This window comes from Peromyscus californicus, unplaced genomic scaffold (assembly GCF_007827085.1).
Source record: "Peromyscus californicus insignis strain IS unplaced genomic scaffold, ASM782708v3 Scaffold_5__1_contigs__length_169319896, whole genome shotgun sequence".
Classification (NCBI taxonomy): domain Eukaryota; kingdom Metazoa; phylum Chordata; class Mammalia; order Rodentia; family Cricetidae; genus Peromyscus; species Peromyscus californicus.
The window spans coordinates 79,992,673-80,008,958 of NW_026294573.1; the positions used below are offsets into that span (position 1 = coordinate 79,992,673).

Below are 16,286 nucleotides of genomic sequence, written 5' to 3' on the forward strand. Positions count from 1 at the left end.
GCTAGATAGTGAGGCTGGCCTCAAACTTGCAGTACTCCTGTTTCAGCTTCCCAAATACTATAATTATAAGCATACACCACTGTCTAAGCATTTTTATTACTGTAAAAGACACCATGACCACATCTCTTATAAAGGAAAGCATTTAATTAGGGCTGGCTTACAGTTCAGAGGTTTAGTCTATTACTGTCATGGCAGGAAGCATGGCGGAATGAAGGCAGACATGATGCTAGATAGGTAGCTGAGAGTTCTACATCTGGAATGGAAGACAGCAGGAAGAGAGAGAGAGACACACTGGGCCTTCCTGGCTTGAACATCTGAAACCTCAAAGCTCACTCCCAGTAACACACTTCCTCCAAAGACATCATACCAAATCCAACAAAGCCACATCTAATAGTGCCACTCCCTGGTTACCAAGCCTTCAAATCTGTGAGCCTATGGTGTTGGGAATGTTGGGGGTGTTTGGGGAAGGGCATTCTTATTCATACCACCACAACCACACCCTTAATCAAGACACTTGAGAAAATTGTCACCTTGATGCAACACCTTGTTTGTCCCATGAGTACTTGCTAGTGCTTCTGCTCTGTTGTTTGCTGCGTTTATCCCATTGGGTGAAGAAGCATTTGCCTGTGTGAATTGAGCACAGAAGCACCAGCGTGTAGCACTGACTGAGCATACATGAAGCTATGAGAACTCACCACAGGGAGAGGCTCTCTGCTAAGCCTCATATGTATACTAAGAAACCCATGAGCTAACTACTTCCATTTCTCTCTTTCTTTCTCTTTCTCTCTTTTTAAACATACTGAAACAGCAGGCATAGAGTGGCCAGGTCATTTGCTCAAGGTCACACAGGTGGTAAATGTCAGGTGATCTTGTTTGTTTTAAATAAGTGGCGCTAGTTACCATGCAGAAAGGTCACGAGGCACGACAAAACCCAGTATCAGAGCTTTATTAACAGGGAGAGGGACAGAAGAGAGCATGGCCAGGCCTGTGGAAGGGACACGTGAGGAGGAGGAGGAGAGAGCAGAAGAGAGAGGGGAGGAGTCTGTATCCATCTTTTAAGGATTCCCCTGCACATGCGCAGGTGGGCTTACGGAGCTACACCACGCATGCACAGATTGCATGACCGGGCTGTGTGCATTTGCACAATCACTAATGATGTAAAGATGTAAGACCCCTTTCTTAGCTACTGAACTGCACATGTGCAGTCATCCAGCTGGAGTGGCAGAATCGTAACAGATCTGGCTGTATTTTAGGCTGCAACATTCTACTGTTTCAGTCCACAGCACTTTTGGGTGAGGTCAAGATCAAATATGATATAAAATTGCTTGCTCAGAGCCTGGCATTTAGTAGGCACTCAGTAAATAACAAGCATTATTGTTTGCTGTTGAAGAAATATGAAGTGACAGACAAACCTCCAAGACAGATACTGTTAGTGGAGACAGTGAAGGGAAAGGGCAGGGGAAGAGAAGCCAGTTTTTAGCTTCTGGGATAACAGGTATTGGCAGCCTCACAGCAGTTCCTTGGAATGGTGGGTATCCTGTTTTCTAAAATAAGAACCTGGGGCCCAGAGATTAAACGACTCCCCAAAGTCACACAGCAAGTAAGTAGGAGATCTGCATTTTGAACCTAGTTCTATTTGACTTTTCTGTCTGCGATGCAATCTGAGGCAGTGGTCTGTGTGGGTGGAGAGTCAGGCCTACTCCAGGTCACTTGTGTGAGCACCAGAGCCTTTCTCTCAACACAGACATTGCTTGAAAGATTTAGAAGATAATTTCCGTGGTGGCTTCTTTGAGCACTCAGGAAAAGCATAGTTTTTTTTTTACCACCTAAATCACCTTGGAGATACAGAAATGCATTTTAGAATTGTGTGGTCATTATCTTAAAAAGAAATAGTAGGGGGTGATGGGCTGTGGGATGAATTTGCATGGAGATTAGGGGACTCTGGGATTTATACATGTTTAGTATTGAAAAGCACATTTCTCCTTGTTCTCATTGAAGCTGTAAATATTGATCTGATTTTTCAAAACCAAAAGTACAGTTCTTGTAGAGTTGACTCTTTTCCATTGGAAGTGCCCATTACTCTTCCGATACAAGAGGGAAAAAATGGCTGGCAAATGTATTTATTACTGATTCTGTCCATGTATAGTACATTCAGGGAGGGGAAATGTGCCGGAGAAAAAGTCATAAATATTTATATTTTAATCCAATTTCCTTTCAAAATGTTCCCAATTGTATTGAAAAATTGCATCAAATGCATTTAATTTAACTGTAGGATGTGAAAGCCGCCCAAGCAGAACTGGAGAAGGCCTTTGCAGGGACGGAAACAGAGAAGGCTCTTCGCCTCAGCTTGGAAAGCAAGCTCTCAGCAATGAAGAAGATGCAGGAGGGGGACCTGGAGATGGCTCTGGCTCTGGAAGAGAAAGACAGGTCTGGCTCTGCTTCCTGGGAAATGACCATCTCATCATCCGGCGGGGAGTGGATCTTCCCCATCCTGCCCTTCCCTCCCAGTGTTCTTCCCTGGAGTGGAATGACTTACTGTGGTGGATCCAGCAGAGCAAGATAGCAAACGGGGATCAGAGCAGGGCAGGAAAAAGGAAGGAGAGGAGTGGGTGAGAGACGGGCACTCCACAGTTCATGTTGTGAAGACACTTAGATCCTAAGTCTGGTGTTCAGCTCTGGCTGTAGCTTCCTGGTAGCCAAAGGAAAAAGCAATCCTGTGGCCCTGAGATTCACATTTCCCATGAGGTAAAACAGGCCTTGGATTCAGGAGAAGCCCAATTTTGCTTGGCACTATCAGAGGGAAATTTCTCTTGTGGTTCTTTCCACAGGGAACAGTAAGTGGTGATGTCCCCACAATAACTACTAGTAAATTTTATGTTATCTATTTTCCATCATGTTTTTTAATGCTGGCTGGAGGCCCAAATCAAACAGTGCTATAGGGCAAAGAAGAACATTGTAGATCAAATGCAGAGTTCTTTAATGCACAGTGAATAAAATGTATACTGTTGGCTCTGAGAAATAGATGGACACTAGGGCTGTTAGGCCAGCTTTAATGACCACTGTGTCTTGTAGCCAAGCTTTTGACAAAAACGTGGTAAGACAAAGTTGAAGTTTTTTTCTGACATTTTGATTCTCATATCTTATTTGTTGGTTTCTAAGTGGGAGGTGGAGCTAATGTAGTAGAGACACACTGCTAGCATAGGTGCCTGAAGAACCCCACCTATTTGGAATTGGGTGAGATGGTGCCAGAGTGAATGGTCTCCTCCAGAGGATTCTGCCTGTGATTTCTTTTCTCAGCCACTCTGCCCTGTGGAATGATGTGCCTCACCACATTATTTAGTTAGTTAATAGCCTTGGCTGGCAAAGACTCACTGTGTGGCAGAGGCTGGCCTTGAACTCTTGATGTTCCCTACCACCCTCTCTCCAAGTGCAGAGTTTTCAGGAGCATGTTACCGTGCCTGGCTGTTTAGGTTCTTGTGGCCAAGTGCTATTTGCCTTTACTTCTGACTCAGTGCCACCATTTGATATTTAGGTTTGCCACTTTGTTTTCAGTTTTGGGTTGGGAAATTAGCTGAGCATACCTTCTGTGATTCTCTCTAAGAGAAGTCCAAATCAGTGCTGAGGGAGCCTGTGGTCATGGTCTCCATATTTCAGTGCTCTCTCACTTCAGGAATTCAGAGGACTGTATTGTGTATACTGTAATCTTTTTTTAGGTTCTGTTTTTTTCTTTTGGCTCATTGATTAGAGGTGGATTTTTAAATTTTAATTTTGTTGTGTGTGACTGTGTGTGTCTGTGTGTACATGCATCGAGGTCAGAAGCTGGTCCCCTAATTTTGATCTGTGAAATAGAAGTGTTGTGTCTGGACCTTGGTAGAGGGAATGAGTTATCAGCCCCATCTATCCCTTTATGATTCAGTGTTTTTCCTGACCATGCTGCCAGGAAGAGGAGGGGTTCCTTTTGCTGACTTCTTCCCCCAGGTACCATCCATGAACAGTCAAGAGCTACACTTTGAGAAATTCTACATAAGCCATTCTACATGAGATCATTCCATGATCTCTTTCCCTGTTGATTGATAGTAAAGTTCTTAGCAAGCATATAGTCTTGTCTTTCTTGGAGAATTATAGATTCTAGAAGCTAAATTGGGCATAAGGAGCCCAAGAAATGGATTAGACTAGGGTAGAATGGCTGAGTGGCCATAGGGGGGAAAAAGGAGAATTCTTGGTACCAGTGACTGGGAAGAAAGGCGAAGACTCAGAAAGGGTTTGTAAGAAATTATGGGACAGTCTTGTGAGGGTCCTGACATATTTAGCACTTACTTAATTGGCTTTGTTGGATGATTATGCCCTTTATTCAACAGGTATTTCTTGTGTATCTTCTGTTCCACACAGCAGTGATTAAAGTAGCAAGGGAGACTTCCATCATCAAGTTGGCTAGGTGGAAGGGATAGAAGGCAGGAACAGAAGGATTAGAACTGGATGGGACAAACATTGGTTTACCATTAATGTTTACAAATTCAATGTAAAAGGTCCAAGAGAAGCTTTCTCATGTTAAGTAGATGTCCCCTTAACTGAGACTCTCATGGATGTGTGAAACCTGACTATATCCAGCCCTTCACTCGCTATGCACCTCCACTCCCCAGTCCTTACGTATCTATGTTAAAGTTTAATTGATAAATTAGACAGAGTGAGAGACTAAAAAAGCAGACAGTTGTGGCAATAGTCTATAGTAAAAATATGGGAATGTGGTCTCTTTTATAAAAATATGTACTGGGCTTTGTGATGATGTAAGATGATATGTGGTGACATGAAATAGAATAAATGACACAGGTATGATTCACTGTTAGGTGACTGTGTAAGGGTTACTTGATTGTAAGCAACATGAAACAGTTCTGACAGTCGTGACTACTAATTGATTAACAGGGAGGTAGCATCTACAGTGTGGATATGCTGGACAGGTCACTGGGCCTTGTGGAAGAATCTGGACTTCATCTGAAGGGCATGGGAGAATCCATTGAAGAGTTAAGGGGCGGGGGAGTGTGGGGAAACTACATGATTAGATTTAAATTTATTGCAGTTTTTTTGTTTGCCTTGCTGATGCAGACATCCAGATAGATGATGGCAACCAAGACTGAAAGTCTGGAATGGGATGGAGGTAAACAGGTGGTAATAGGAGGTGAAGTGGACGCAGTGGGCTTGAAGGGCTCTGGTAGCGAAGGGAAAACATTGTACTGATACCCCTCTTTCAGTTTCGAGAATAAGTGGCTGATGGATGGTGGTAAGTTTACTCAGTTTGGAGGAAGATGAGCAGTGAGGAGGTTTTTCGAGGTAGGAATAGAAGGATGCTTCTAATTAGGACAAGAGTTGTGTGATATGTGAGCATTTATGAGTGGAGGTGTGGGTGAGTGGAGGCTTGGATGAGGGGAGGTGTGGGTGAGGGGAGGTGTGGGTGAGGGGAGGAAGTATGGATTTCTAGATTCAGGCTGGAATTGGAGGAGATGACAATTCATGCCCAAAGCAATGCTGAGCATGCCTTTGGAACTACAGAGACAGAGGTTGTTCTGCTTATGTAGAATGGATAGAGAAGTGTTGTAGAATATTATTTTAAGTTGTGTTACGTTTGTTTATGTTGCATTTGTTTAACTCTATGAAGCTGTGATACTTGGCCTGTCTAAAACACCTGATGGTCTAATAAAGAGCGAATGGCTGCTAGCAAGGCAAGAGAAAGAATAGGCGGGGCTGGCAGGCAGAGAGAATAAATGGAAGGAAAAATCCAGGGGAAGAGGAGAAGAAGCAGTCGCCAGACAAGGAGGAAGACTTCAGGGACCAGCTACACAGCAAGCCATGGAGTAAGAATAAGATTTACAGAAGTAAGAGAATGGGAAAAGCCCAGAGGCACAAGGTAGACGGGATAATTTAAAGTTAAGAAAAGCTGGTCAGAAACAAGCAAAGCTAAGTCTGTGCATTTATAAGTAAGAATAAGCCTGCATGTGTGATTTATTTGGGAGCTGCGTGGTAGGCCCCCCAAAAGAGAAAAAACACCAACAACAGATAGGTCCCAATAAACATCTTGATAGAGATGAATTTAGGGCTCTGTGCTTGGGCATGGGAATCCTCTACGGGGAGTCCTAGAAGTTGTCCATGAAGAGTGTTGGCACGTGCAAAGTCACAGAGTCTGCACACTGTGTACAAAGCCTGCACCTGTAGGCCATGAGGGTGTGCGGCTTGAGCTTGAGTCCTTATTTGTTTGGGGAGAGGACATTTGGGAGGGTGTGTACACTGGTGCAGGTGGTGGCTTCTCCATGGATATGGATGGTCATGTTGGGGTCTTGCTGAAGGCTGCATCTTCCTGGCATTTGCACAGGGCTGGCTAGACAGGTATAGAAACCTGGTTTGTCAGGTCTACAAATGTGTCAGCCTCAGAGATGAAGGTGTCCCAGTTAAACTCCCAGAGACCAGCAACCAGCTGCCGCCTTGATTGTTCCCTCAGGATATGACCATTTGATAAATCTCTAGGGACTAAATCTCACTGAGCCCATTATTTAAGTCAAGGTCAGAAGGTTAGCCCAGCATAGCAGCAGGGATCATCAGCTATATCCAGGCGACATGGATGTGGATCAGCCACATAGAGGAACCTGCTGTTGGGCATGGCAATCTGTTGACTCTTGGGGTGGTCCCCTGTTTGCATGGTTACTCCCAGTGTCTTCCTGGGCTCCTACCATCTTTTTCAAAGGGTCATTTTCCCTACTTTAGCTTATTCAGTCTGGGTTTTGAGCTGTTCTGCATCTGAAGGTAGTCATGTTGGGGAGCCCTATAGGTTGACTATAGCCAATAGATAGGTTTTCTTTGAACTAAATAGTAATTTTAAAAGTTTGAGTTAGTTGCTGGCATTTAAAACATTGAATTTCACACAAGAGTGAGTTCTCATTTTTCTTGAGCCCAAAGATGTAATATGTGCAGGTGTCTTATTGGCTCAACACTGCTGCTCCCTGTGATGGGCTGAGCCTTCAGTGGCCTTTAGTTGTCCTGGTTCCAGCCCCCACCTTTCATTTTAAACCTACATATGATGAGCTTTAGCTCTCCATTTACTTATTGATTATATCAGACTGAACCCCTAGAGGGCAGTATTGTGCCTTCCTCCAGGTTTCTGGGACATCAAGCAGTTCTCACTGGCGCTCTGATGCCAGTGCACTGCTAGGTGTTTCTGCTGCCCTCGTCGGCTTTGACAGGGAAGCCAGGTGCTTCACAAGAGCAGCTCTGCCAGACCTCCAGGCCTCTACTTCTACAAAATTGGGTTGCTTTCTAGGCTTAGCTACCAAAGGGCTCTTTGGAGAATCCTCCGACAAAATAATTGTTGAATATTTAAAAGGTAGTATTATGTATAGGGCTTGTTTGGAGACATGGCTTAGTGGATAAAATCCTTGCCATTTGAGGATGAGGACCTGAGTTCTGATTTCCAGCACTCATGTAAAAGCTGGGTGTGATGATATGCATCCCAGCATTGCAAGGCAGAAAGACAGATGGATCCCTGGAGCTTGCTGGCCAGCCAGTCCAGCAAAGCCAAAATAAGGTGGAAACACAATTGAGGAAAACATTTGGAAATTGAGCTCTGACCTCTCCAAACCTTCATAGATAAGCACCCATATACAAAACACATGCACACACACGCCACATACATACATGCATAATTTAATCGGCATGCCAACTGTCATTTGTTGATTTCAGCTGTATGTCAGAAGTGCACTTCTGTTTTAAGTTGTCCAACACAGACTCAGAGAAATAGAATGACTTAGCTTGGTCACAGATGTCACAGAGCAGTTGATGAAGGACATTGAATTTGGTTCCAAAGAGGGAAATGTTCACATCTTCTGGAAGGCATTACAGTTGTAGGTGGCAAAGCTTCTCTCAGACTTGGAGATGAAAGGTGTAATTTAAGGAACTCTGATGTTTATCAGGCAGGATAGGAGGGGCTTGGGCAGAAGGTATTGATAGCATATGCAAAGGCATAGAGGGGCATAGAATAGCTTTGGAGTGAGCTCTCTGTGAGCTGCTGAGGACTGATTGTGATCAAGATGAAACTGGGTTGTTACGACTTAAGAGCTGGGTACCTGGATGCCCTACCCTGAAGTTTGGCTGTTAGCTTGAGACATGGTGTGTTTTTAAGCATTGTCTGCAAGCTGTGGAGCGATATCCTTGCTTTTTAAATCCTCACCCACCCAAACAGCTCTCGACTGATTGTTTGCTTAGGCTTCAGGGACAGATTTCTTTTGGAGAGGGGATTTCTTACTCAAAACTTAGCAATCTGCTGTTGTTGGTGGGGGCTGCTGAAGGTCTCTGAGCAGGTGCATGGCTTGACCAGACCAGGTGCAGCTCAGAGCTAAATTCCTGGGTCAGGCTAGAGACAATAAATTCTGGCCTTTGCTCTCTGACCCGCGGAAAGTGATTCTGTTTGTGTGTATTTATTGGACACATCTACTTTGAAGATGTCTGGCCCCATTTCCTACCTCCTCCTGCTCCACTGAGCTAAGAGAGCAGCTCAGAATTAATATTTAAATTTTGTTCTCTTTTAGACTGATTGAGGAGTTGAAGCTGTCTTTGAAGAGCAAAGAAGCTTTAATTCAGTGCCTTAAAGAGGAGAAATCTCAGATGGCATCTCCTGACGAGAATGTGTCATCTGGAGAACTCCGAGGACTTTCTGCCACTCTGAGGGAAGAAAAGGAGAGAGACGGTGAGGTGAGGCGACAGGGCACAGCAGGAGGGGGAGCATATCAGACTGTTCCGTGGGAAGTGGGGCGCTCTTCAGTCTGCATGGTTTGCACAGTAACTTCCACATCCGAGAGTTGAGTTCCCTGTCAGCTGAGGAATCTGCAGGAACTGCCTTTGTTAGGGCCTGCCTTTGTTCATGTATCTCATGCTTCTGCATCTAGATCTTACCATGTGTTAATTTGCTGTCACCTTGGGGCTTCTTTTTCGTCCTTAGGGCTTTCTTAGTGTAAAATTGTGGTGCACTGTTCATGTCCATTTTTCCTTTGTTGTTAGAGACAGGCTTGCAGGCCATATTTGGTGTGAAACATCAGCGGCTGTGGGGGAAAGGGACTAACTGGTTCTGGGCCTGGCAGCACACAAGATGCTCAGCATACTACCCTGTTCAGGCCTCCCAGCCCTTTGGCCAAGTAGAAATTGTGATCCCCTGGCTGAGTTTAGGACTAGCCTCAGAATAGTCATATTTCTCTAGATGCCAAGAAGTGGTTTGGCAGTAGTTAGGTCCAAATCTTCTGGACTCCTCTTCACTCTTATGACCATGGCAAGCTATGTTGACCTTCATTCTCCTTGGGTGGAGGATGTCTGCTGCATGGTCTGTTCACACAGGGTATGTTCTGGAAGCTCAAGAAAGCTGGTGATTTCTTTATGAAGAGGGGTTTTTGTCCTTGTGGCAGTAGCAGATTCCTTCGCCTCATCAGTTAGTTTTCATTTGGAATGGGGTTGCCACTTCACTTCTCAGGCTCTGTTCTCTAGTGGGCCCTTTACCTTTTCTTCCAAAGCACCTGTTTGCTCTGTGGGACTGATAATCAAACTGTGGGCAGCTGTCTTCACACTTTTCCTCGCTCAGACCACATCAGGCCCTGCAGGAGGACACACATGTGTTAGGAGGTCTGCTGCAGTGGAGGGGAGTGAGTAAATGAGGTGCTCATGGAATGGCTGTTGGGAAGCCTTCGGATGGTCCTCCTCTTTCTTACTCGTGAATGCCTTTCCCTAGGCTGCACAGAGGGAATGGCAGAAGGAGAGAAATCACTTGGAAGAGAAGATCCAGGTATGTTGATTCATTTTAAGACTGTATTGAAGACTTACTCCCTTCTTTTATCCTGAGCGCAACAGATAGTTCTTTGTGACAGTAGCTGCTGTTTATCAAATGCTGCTGAGTGTCAGTTATGCATGAAGCACAGTAGAGGGAGTTCCTCGGTCCTTGCCATCACTCTGCTGAGGACATCCCATTTTGTAGATGTGGTAGCTGAGGCTCAGAGGATGAAGTCACTTGCTCATAGCTGGGAGGGAGGAATCTGTCTGTGTGATTCTAACACCTGGGCTCCAAGGGCCCTTAGTCACAACAGCTGGAATTTGTACAGTGCCTGCCAGCTTAGAAAGTACTTTCACATCTATTATCTCCTCTGATCCTCACAACAGCCCAGGAGGGAGGCAGCAGTGATTATCTTAAGATGTGAACTCAGACTATAAATGTAAGGCTCAGTCCCCATCAAACCAAACTCTCTGCTAGCTTTTCTAGCATTAAGGAATGAAATTAATGATCTGTTATTTCCTCCAAATAACCTGGTGCAGTTTCGAAGACTCTGATGTGACTGTATTCAGATTTTGGCAGGCACTGGAGTCCTTCCCATAGGAATAGCTGTCAGCTTCTCAAGCGATCAGATCCCCTTCCCTTCACCCAGCCCTGTTGCCGTGAGCAGTAACACAGTAACTGGGAGCTGATGCCACGGCGTTTGGCTCACTAGGAAACATTAATCACAGGTTGACAGGAATAAGATAGAATAACTGCGTTTGAGTGTGCTCTTAAAGATATATTTACAGTGCATTTTGGTTGGAACACATCAACTTCGTGAATCTTTTTCTAATCTAATTTAGGCACTTCAGGAGGACCTGAGAGAGAAGGAAAGAGAAATTGCTACAGAGAAGAAAAATAGCTTAAAGAGGGATAAAGCCATTCAGGGCCTAACCATGGCATTAAAATCAAAGGAAAAAGAGGTATGTCTGAAGAGTGAAGTGGGATTTTTCTTTATTAGTTTTGGTGGCTTGCCTGTCCTCTCCTGAAGTTTTAGCTTTAGACAGAAAGTTTGTAACTATTGGATAGGATGGAAAGCAGCTCCTCTAGTCAGTTGGAGTTGTGGCAAACTGCAGTCAGTGCTGTCAGTAACTAACTATGAATAAAACATACATTTTTTAAAAGTTTCTAGTAAGCCACATTGAAATAGGTGCAGAGATGTAAGTAAATTTTAATAGTATATGAACATAATAATTTCAACATGTAATCAGTGAGACAAGCAATGGTGAGCTATTTAGCATTTCTTCCCTCAGCACCAAGTGTTGTGGAATATTAATTTAAGATATGTTACATTTGTTTATGCTGTGGAATATTTGTTTAGTGATGCAAGGACACGATACATTTGTGTGATTAAATAAAATTAACCTGGGGTCAGGAGGCTGAGTCAGTAACTGGCTGATAGAAAGTGATAGGGAGGAACCATGTGTAGTTAGGGTTCTTAAGTGGGGGCTGAGCAGAAGGACGCCATGTTTTTCAGGAGACTCAAGCTAGGAGAAAAGGTTAGCTACTTGCTATTCAGCCTCTCTGAGTGAGTGGAATTTCACCTCAACCTTTGAATCATGAGTTCTCTGAAGGGATAGAGATCTAGGTAAAGTTTTCTTTAGCAGCTGTGATAGAGCCAGTGCCTGAGGGAACAGAACTCCTGCCTGGCTATGGCCAGTGCAGCCAAACTGCTGCTAGTAGCTGTGGAGCTGCAGTTGCTGATTAGGACAGAAGTTGCTTAAGGGGCAGCCACTGAAATTAATGAAAAACAACCAAGGGTTTAAAATTCAGCTGTACTTCTAACATCCCCGTTAAGACCTACCCAGGCATGTGGCTAGTGACTGCCCTAAAGGAGAGTACAGACTGACTCTTGAAAGACAGCTGAAATTTGAGATGAAGGGATTTGGGAGGCAAGGCTGTGCCTGGGAAGCAAAAAGCCCACTTGGCTTGTTGCCTCTGGGATCCAAGATGGTAGCTGATAGCTCTTTTCTTGTCACTTGGTCCTGAAGTCTGTTGTATCTCAGTGATTAACTAAGCAAGGCCCTCATTCACCGAAAAGACCCAGCTCTACTCCTATGTGATTGGCAAGTCAGAGTGATGGGTGTTGGAACTGTGGGAAGTGCAGGTGTTGGGGAGGCAGAGGGAAGAATGCCTGGTCCTGATTAGGGTGGATATCGGGAGTAGATGGTGCTTAGAGGAGAAGATGCTGAGCTGAGTCCTAAATGGTAAGAAGGTGTAGGCTGGGGAAGAGATGCAGATGAGAGGCCATTTTGGAGAGAGAGAAAACAATGGCCAAAGACTGCTGTGTGATACCAAAAATGATCTTCGATTCCGAGGGACCAAAGTACACACTTTAAATGAGACTGTAGATGTTGGACATGTTGCAAGAGCCCAGGGGTGATGGGGGCCGATCATGTCAACTGCTTGGGGGTGGGGGCCGATCATATCAACTGTTTGGGGGGTTACCTGGCTTAGTAACAGAAGCAGTGACCACATTTTTACCGTAGAGAAGCATCTGGTTGTGTTTGGAGAGTGGTTTCAGGGGATAGAGAATGGAGTCCAATGTGAGTTGCTCAGGCAAGAGCCAAGACAGGCTTTATTGGAATACAGGTCACAGCAAGCAAAATGGAGGAAGAGGACTATATTCAAGAAATAAGATGAGAAATAATTAAAAAATTGAAATAAATTTGGAAAATCTGATGGTTTTATATAAGAATTCAGAGAAGGAACAGTAAAGATGACTCTAGGTGTCTGGCTTATGTGACTGGGGATGTGTGGTGTCACTGACATGGTTCAAAACTTAGAAAATGGAGCATGACATTGAGACAGGAGCATTGGCCTTGAGAAATGTACAGGCCTTCCTGGTTAGGAGACAGAAAGCAGTACAAATCGGAAGCATGGGCGGGAGGGATAGCTTGGCCCAACTGACTTAGGAATCACTTGTATCTAGTCATGAGTTAAAATTCTGAGAGTTGACCAATATATCCCAGGAAAGCATAGACTGGGAAGGAAGGAAGCCAAGGATGAGACTCTGGGGATATTAGGAATTCAGGGATGGGGCAGGCATACCCAGAGGGGACAGCAGGAATGGTTGGAAGCCAAGGATGAGACTCTGGGGATATTAGGAATTCAGGGATGGGGCAGGCATACCCAGAGGGGACAGCAGGAATGGTTAGAAGCCAAGGATGAGACTCTGGGGATATTAGGAATTCAGGGATGGGCAGGCATACCCACAGGGGACAATAAGAATGGTTGCAGAAGTAGAAAACAGGCCCTGAGAAGCTGAGGGAGTGCAGTGTCAGCTGCAGTTGCAATTTGGCCTTTGACCATAGGAGCTCTGATTCATCCATCCGATGTACAGGGGCCCAGATGGAGTAGGAGACCTTCAATGTGTTGTGAGTCTAGAACAGTTCCAAGGTGTAGTGGTCAGAGTTCATGGTGGATCACAAGTTAGAGAAGTTGAGACATTTTGGGAGAAACAACACAGTGATTGGATGAGTCATGAGTGGGCAATAGTAATAGTAGTAATGCTCATTATTTTAGCACCAGTGTACATTATATTATCTCATTTAGCACTGACAACACCATAGTTGGGTGAGTGGTGTTCATCATGTATTAGTCTGTTTTTCGTTACTATAATGAAGTATCAGAGGCAGGATAACTTTATAAAGAGGTTCATTTCACTCATTTTTTCTGATGCTTATAGTTCAAGATCATACTGTCTGATGTGTTCAGCCTCTGATGAAGGGCTAGTGACTGATAACAGGAAGGCAGGCAAGAGGAGCAGACCATGTTGTCAGCTGAAGCCTGAGAGATTGGGCTCCTCTAGAACCTTCCAGGAGCATGTTCCAAATACCCAAGGATCTCTCACTAGGATTCACTTCTTGAAGGTCCACCTCCTAACATTGCCACATGGAGGATCAGGCTTCTGATACATTGACACTTGGGGGACATACTCTGACTTTATGTAGACCATGGCAACAGGTGAGGGGATTGAGTCTCAGTGAGGGTAAGCTGCCCAGTTAACCACTCAGAGCTTGTCTGCCTATTAAGCACTACAGGTCAGGGGAAAGCATGTGGGCTGTGTAGGAAGGAAAGCCCAGCTATGTATGTGGCTGCCATTTGTTGTTTTCCTAGGTTGAAGAACTCAACTCTGAAATCAAAGAGCTCACTGCTGCCTTCACCAAAGCCAGAGAGACTCCCTTGAAAACACAGGCCACAAAATTCCAGGTAAGAGTTTTCATTAGTGTAAGTGGCTATCTTAGGTCCTCATTCCAAGAGAGGCCTGAACTTTGCAACTGAAGGGAAGCTGGGAGATTTTAATAAGGGGAACCATTGGTGGCCTTTAGTGATAGAATTAGTTGAGTCTAATTAAAAGTTGGTCTTCCACCAGTTTTGAGAGCTTCTCTGGCTGTTCTTGTGGTGGTGGTGGTGATGATGATGATAGCCACTCTCGTAATTGGGAGTGCTCAGTTTACTTTTAGACAACATATCTCATTTAACTTCCAAAGTTCTTGAGGAAAATAATGATCAGACCCTTGTATTCATGAGGTTTTTAAGGCTCATTGAGGGTGTCACACAGCTAACAAGTGGTAGAGTCAGGATTTAAATTCAGCAGTTAGAACTAATAGCAGCCATTTGATGAACACATACTTTATACCCAGTCTTGCTACATGTTGTCTGTAGATTATCCCCTTTATCTGTGTAACATTTGAAGTAGACACTGTTTATATCCTTGTATGATTGATAAGGAACTTTAGGCTTAGAAATGTGACCCACTCAGGATCACCACATGGCCAGTGACAGCGCCAGGATTTGACCTCAGGGCTCCTGGCATTCCACCGTTGGAGTCCTTTGCTTCTCCTCCCTAGCTGCCTCTTCCTTCCTGCTGCTTTTTGAATTTGTGGTCCAGACATTGATGCCTTTGATCTCTTTTGTGCCTACAATGTTATACTTCAAAAATGCCTCCCACCCATCTTCATGACGGTCCCTCTCTTTCCCAAATTTTAGTTTTGTCCTTTTAATTATTTCAGCATTTTCCTCCCATGTTTCTAGCTTGCCGATACAATTTTGTAGCTAGAGTTTTCCTGCCTGGCCCACAGTCAGGACAAATCTCTCTCACCTGCCAGTCCCACAGCCGCTCAAACCCGACCAAGTAAACACAGAGACTTATATTGGTTACAAACTGTATGGCCGTGGCAGGCTTCTTGCTAACTGTTCTTACAGCTTAAATTAATCCATTTCTATAAATCTATACCTTGCCACATGGCTCGTGGCTTACCGGCATCTTCACATGCTGTTTGTTATTGTGGCGGCTGGCAGTGTCTCTCTGACTCAGCCTTCCTCTTCCCAGCTTTATTCTCCTCCTTGTCCCGCCTATACTTCCTGCCTAGCCACTGGCCAATCAGTGTTTTATTTATTGACCAATCAGCAACACACTTGACAAACAGACCATCCCACAGCACAATTTCTGTAAGCCTATTACTGATATGGAATCAGTGACGTTTCATCATCTGGTTAAGTCCATACTTGCTTAAGCTCTCCTCTCACCCCTGCACTGGGGACTGCTTCTGGTGGTAGGTTAGAAGTTCAGTCTGATTTAGGACTATCTGACTTCCAAGATTCATACCTTCTGCCTTATCTGTTGCAGAGCTTTGGCTCACAATAAGAATAATTGCAGTAATTTCGTTTAAATCATAGATGCTAGCAGCACAGACAGATCTCTGCTTTTGGGATCTCAGACTTGCTTCTTCTGCTGTTTTGACAGTAGATGATGAAATTGAGCTGAGCTTACAATTTTACACTATTTCCCCCTTGCTTAGAAAATAACAAGCTTTAAAGGCCAATTCTTTGGAAAACCATCAATATTTTCTGTTGCTTAAAAAAAAAAAAATGTTAGCAGTTGATAGCCAGAGTCCAGGCATCCTTATGAGCCCTAGTATAGTTTACTTTTCCTTGTTATGTTGGGGGTTGAAGGAAAGAAAGCAGCCTTGTAAACTTGACTGTTATTCAAACATACTACATGCATTTAGTGATTTAATGACCCTTGTTCCTGGTCAAATGCAATAAATGTGGAGTGAGATCTTGAAGTAGCAGCATGGGCTGGGTCCTTGTCTGCAGTCCACAGAGATCAGGTATTATTTTTGTGCATCAGGTTGGCAGGTCTCAAAACATCTCTTGCTGCTTCATCCAAATAGGAGGTATGCTTTTGATCTTTTGAGAGTTTGTGGAGGCAGGACTAGAGTGGCAGTCTGTTTCCAAAGCGTGTCTTTTGTCCTGCTCTGATTGTGAGTATGCACTGTTTATATGAGTGCTTCATTTGAGGTATATGTAGTTTCAATGTTGCACAAACTTTTAAGTGTGTTTCTTCCATGTAAAAGGACATATTGGGCTGTGGTGTGATTTCAACTAATTGCAGTCTGAGTTTAAAATACATTGTGGGGGTTGGAGAGATAGCTCAGTGGTTAAGAAT

The 16,286-nt window shown here is 44.3% G+C and overlaps 1 protein-coding gene across 7 annotated transcripts in view; it reads left to right on the forward strand.

Annotated features, from left to right (window-relative positions):
* Cdk5rap2 (CDK5 regulatory subunit associated protein 2) overlaps positions 1-16,286 on the forward strand; it is a 191,474-nt gene that overhangs the window by 44,512 nt on the left and 130,676 nt on the right. For all 7 annotated transcript variants that reach the window (XM_052716613.1, XM_052716615.1, XM_052716614.1 and 4 more), the window contains 5 exons: positions 2,273-2,427; positions 8,568-8,730; positions 9,755-9,808; positions 10,636-10,755; positions 13,952-14,044. In XM_052716613.1, the coding sequence (XP_052572573.1) occupies positions 2,273-2,427; positions 8,568-8,730; positions 9,755-9,808; positions 10,636-10,755; positions 13,952-14,044 (585 nt within the window). The remainder of the gene's footprint in view (positions 1-2,272; positions 2,428-8,567; positions 8,731-9,754; positions 9,809-10,635; positions 10,756-13,951; positions 14,045-16,286) is intronic.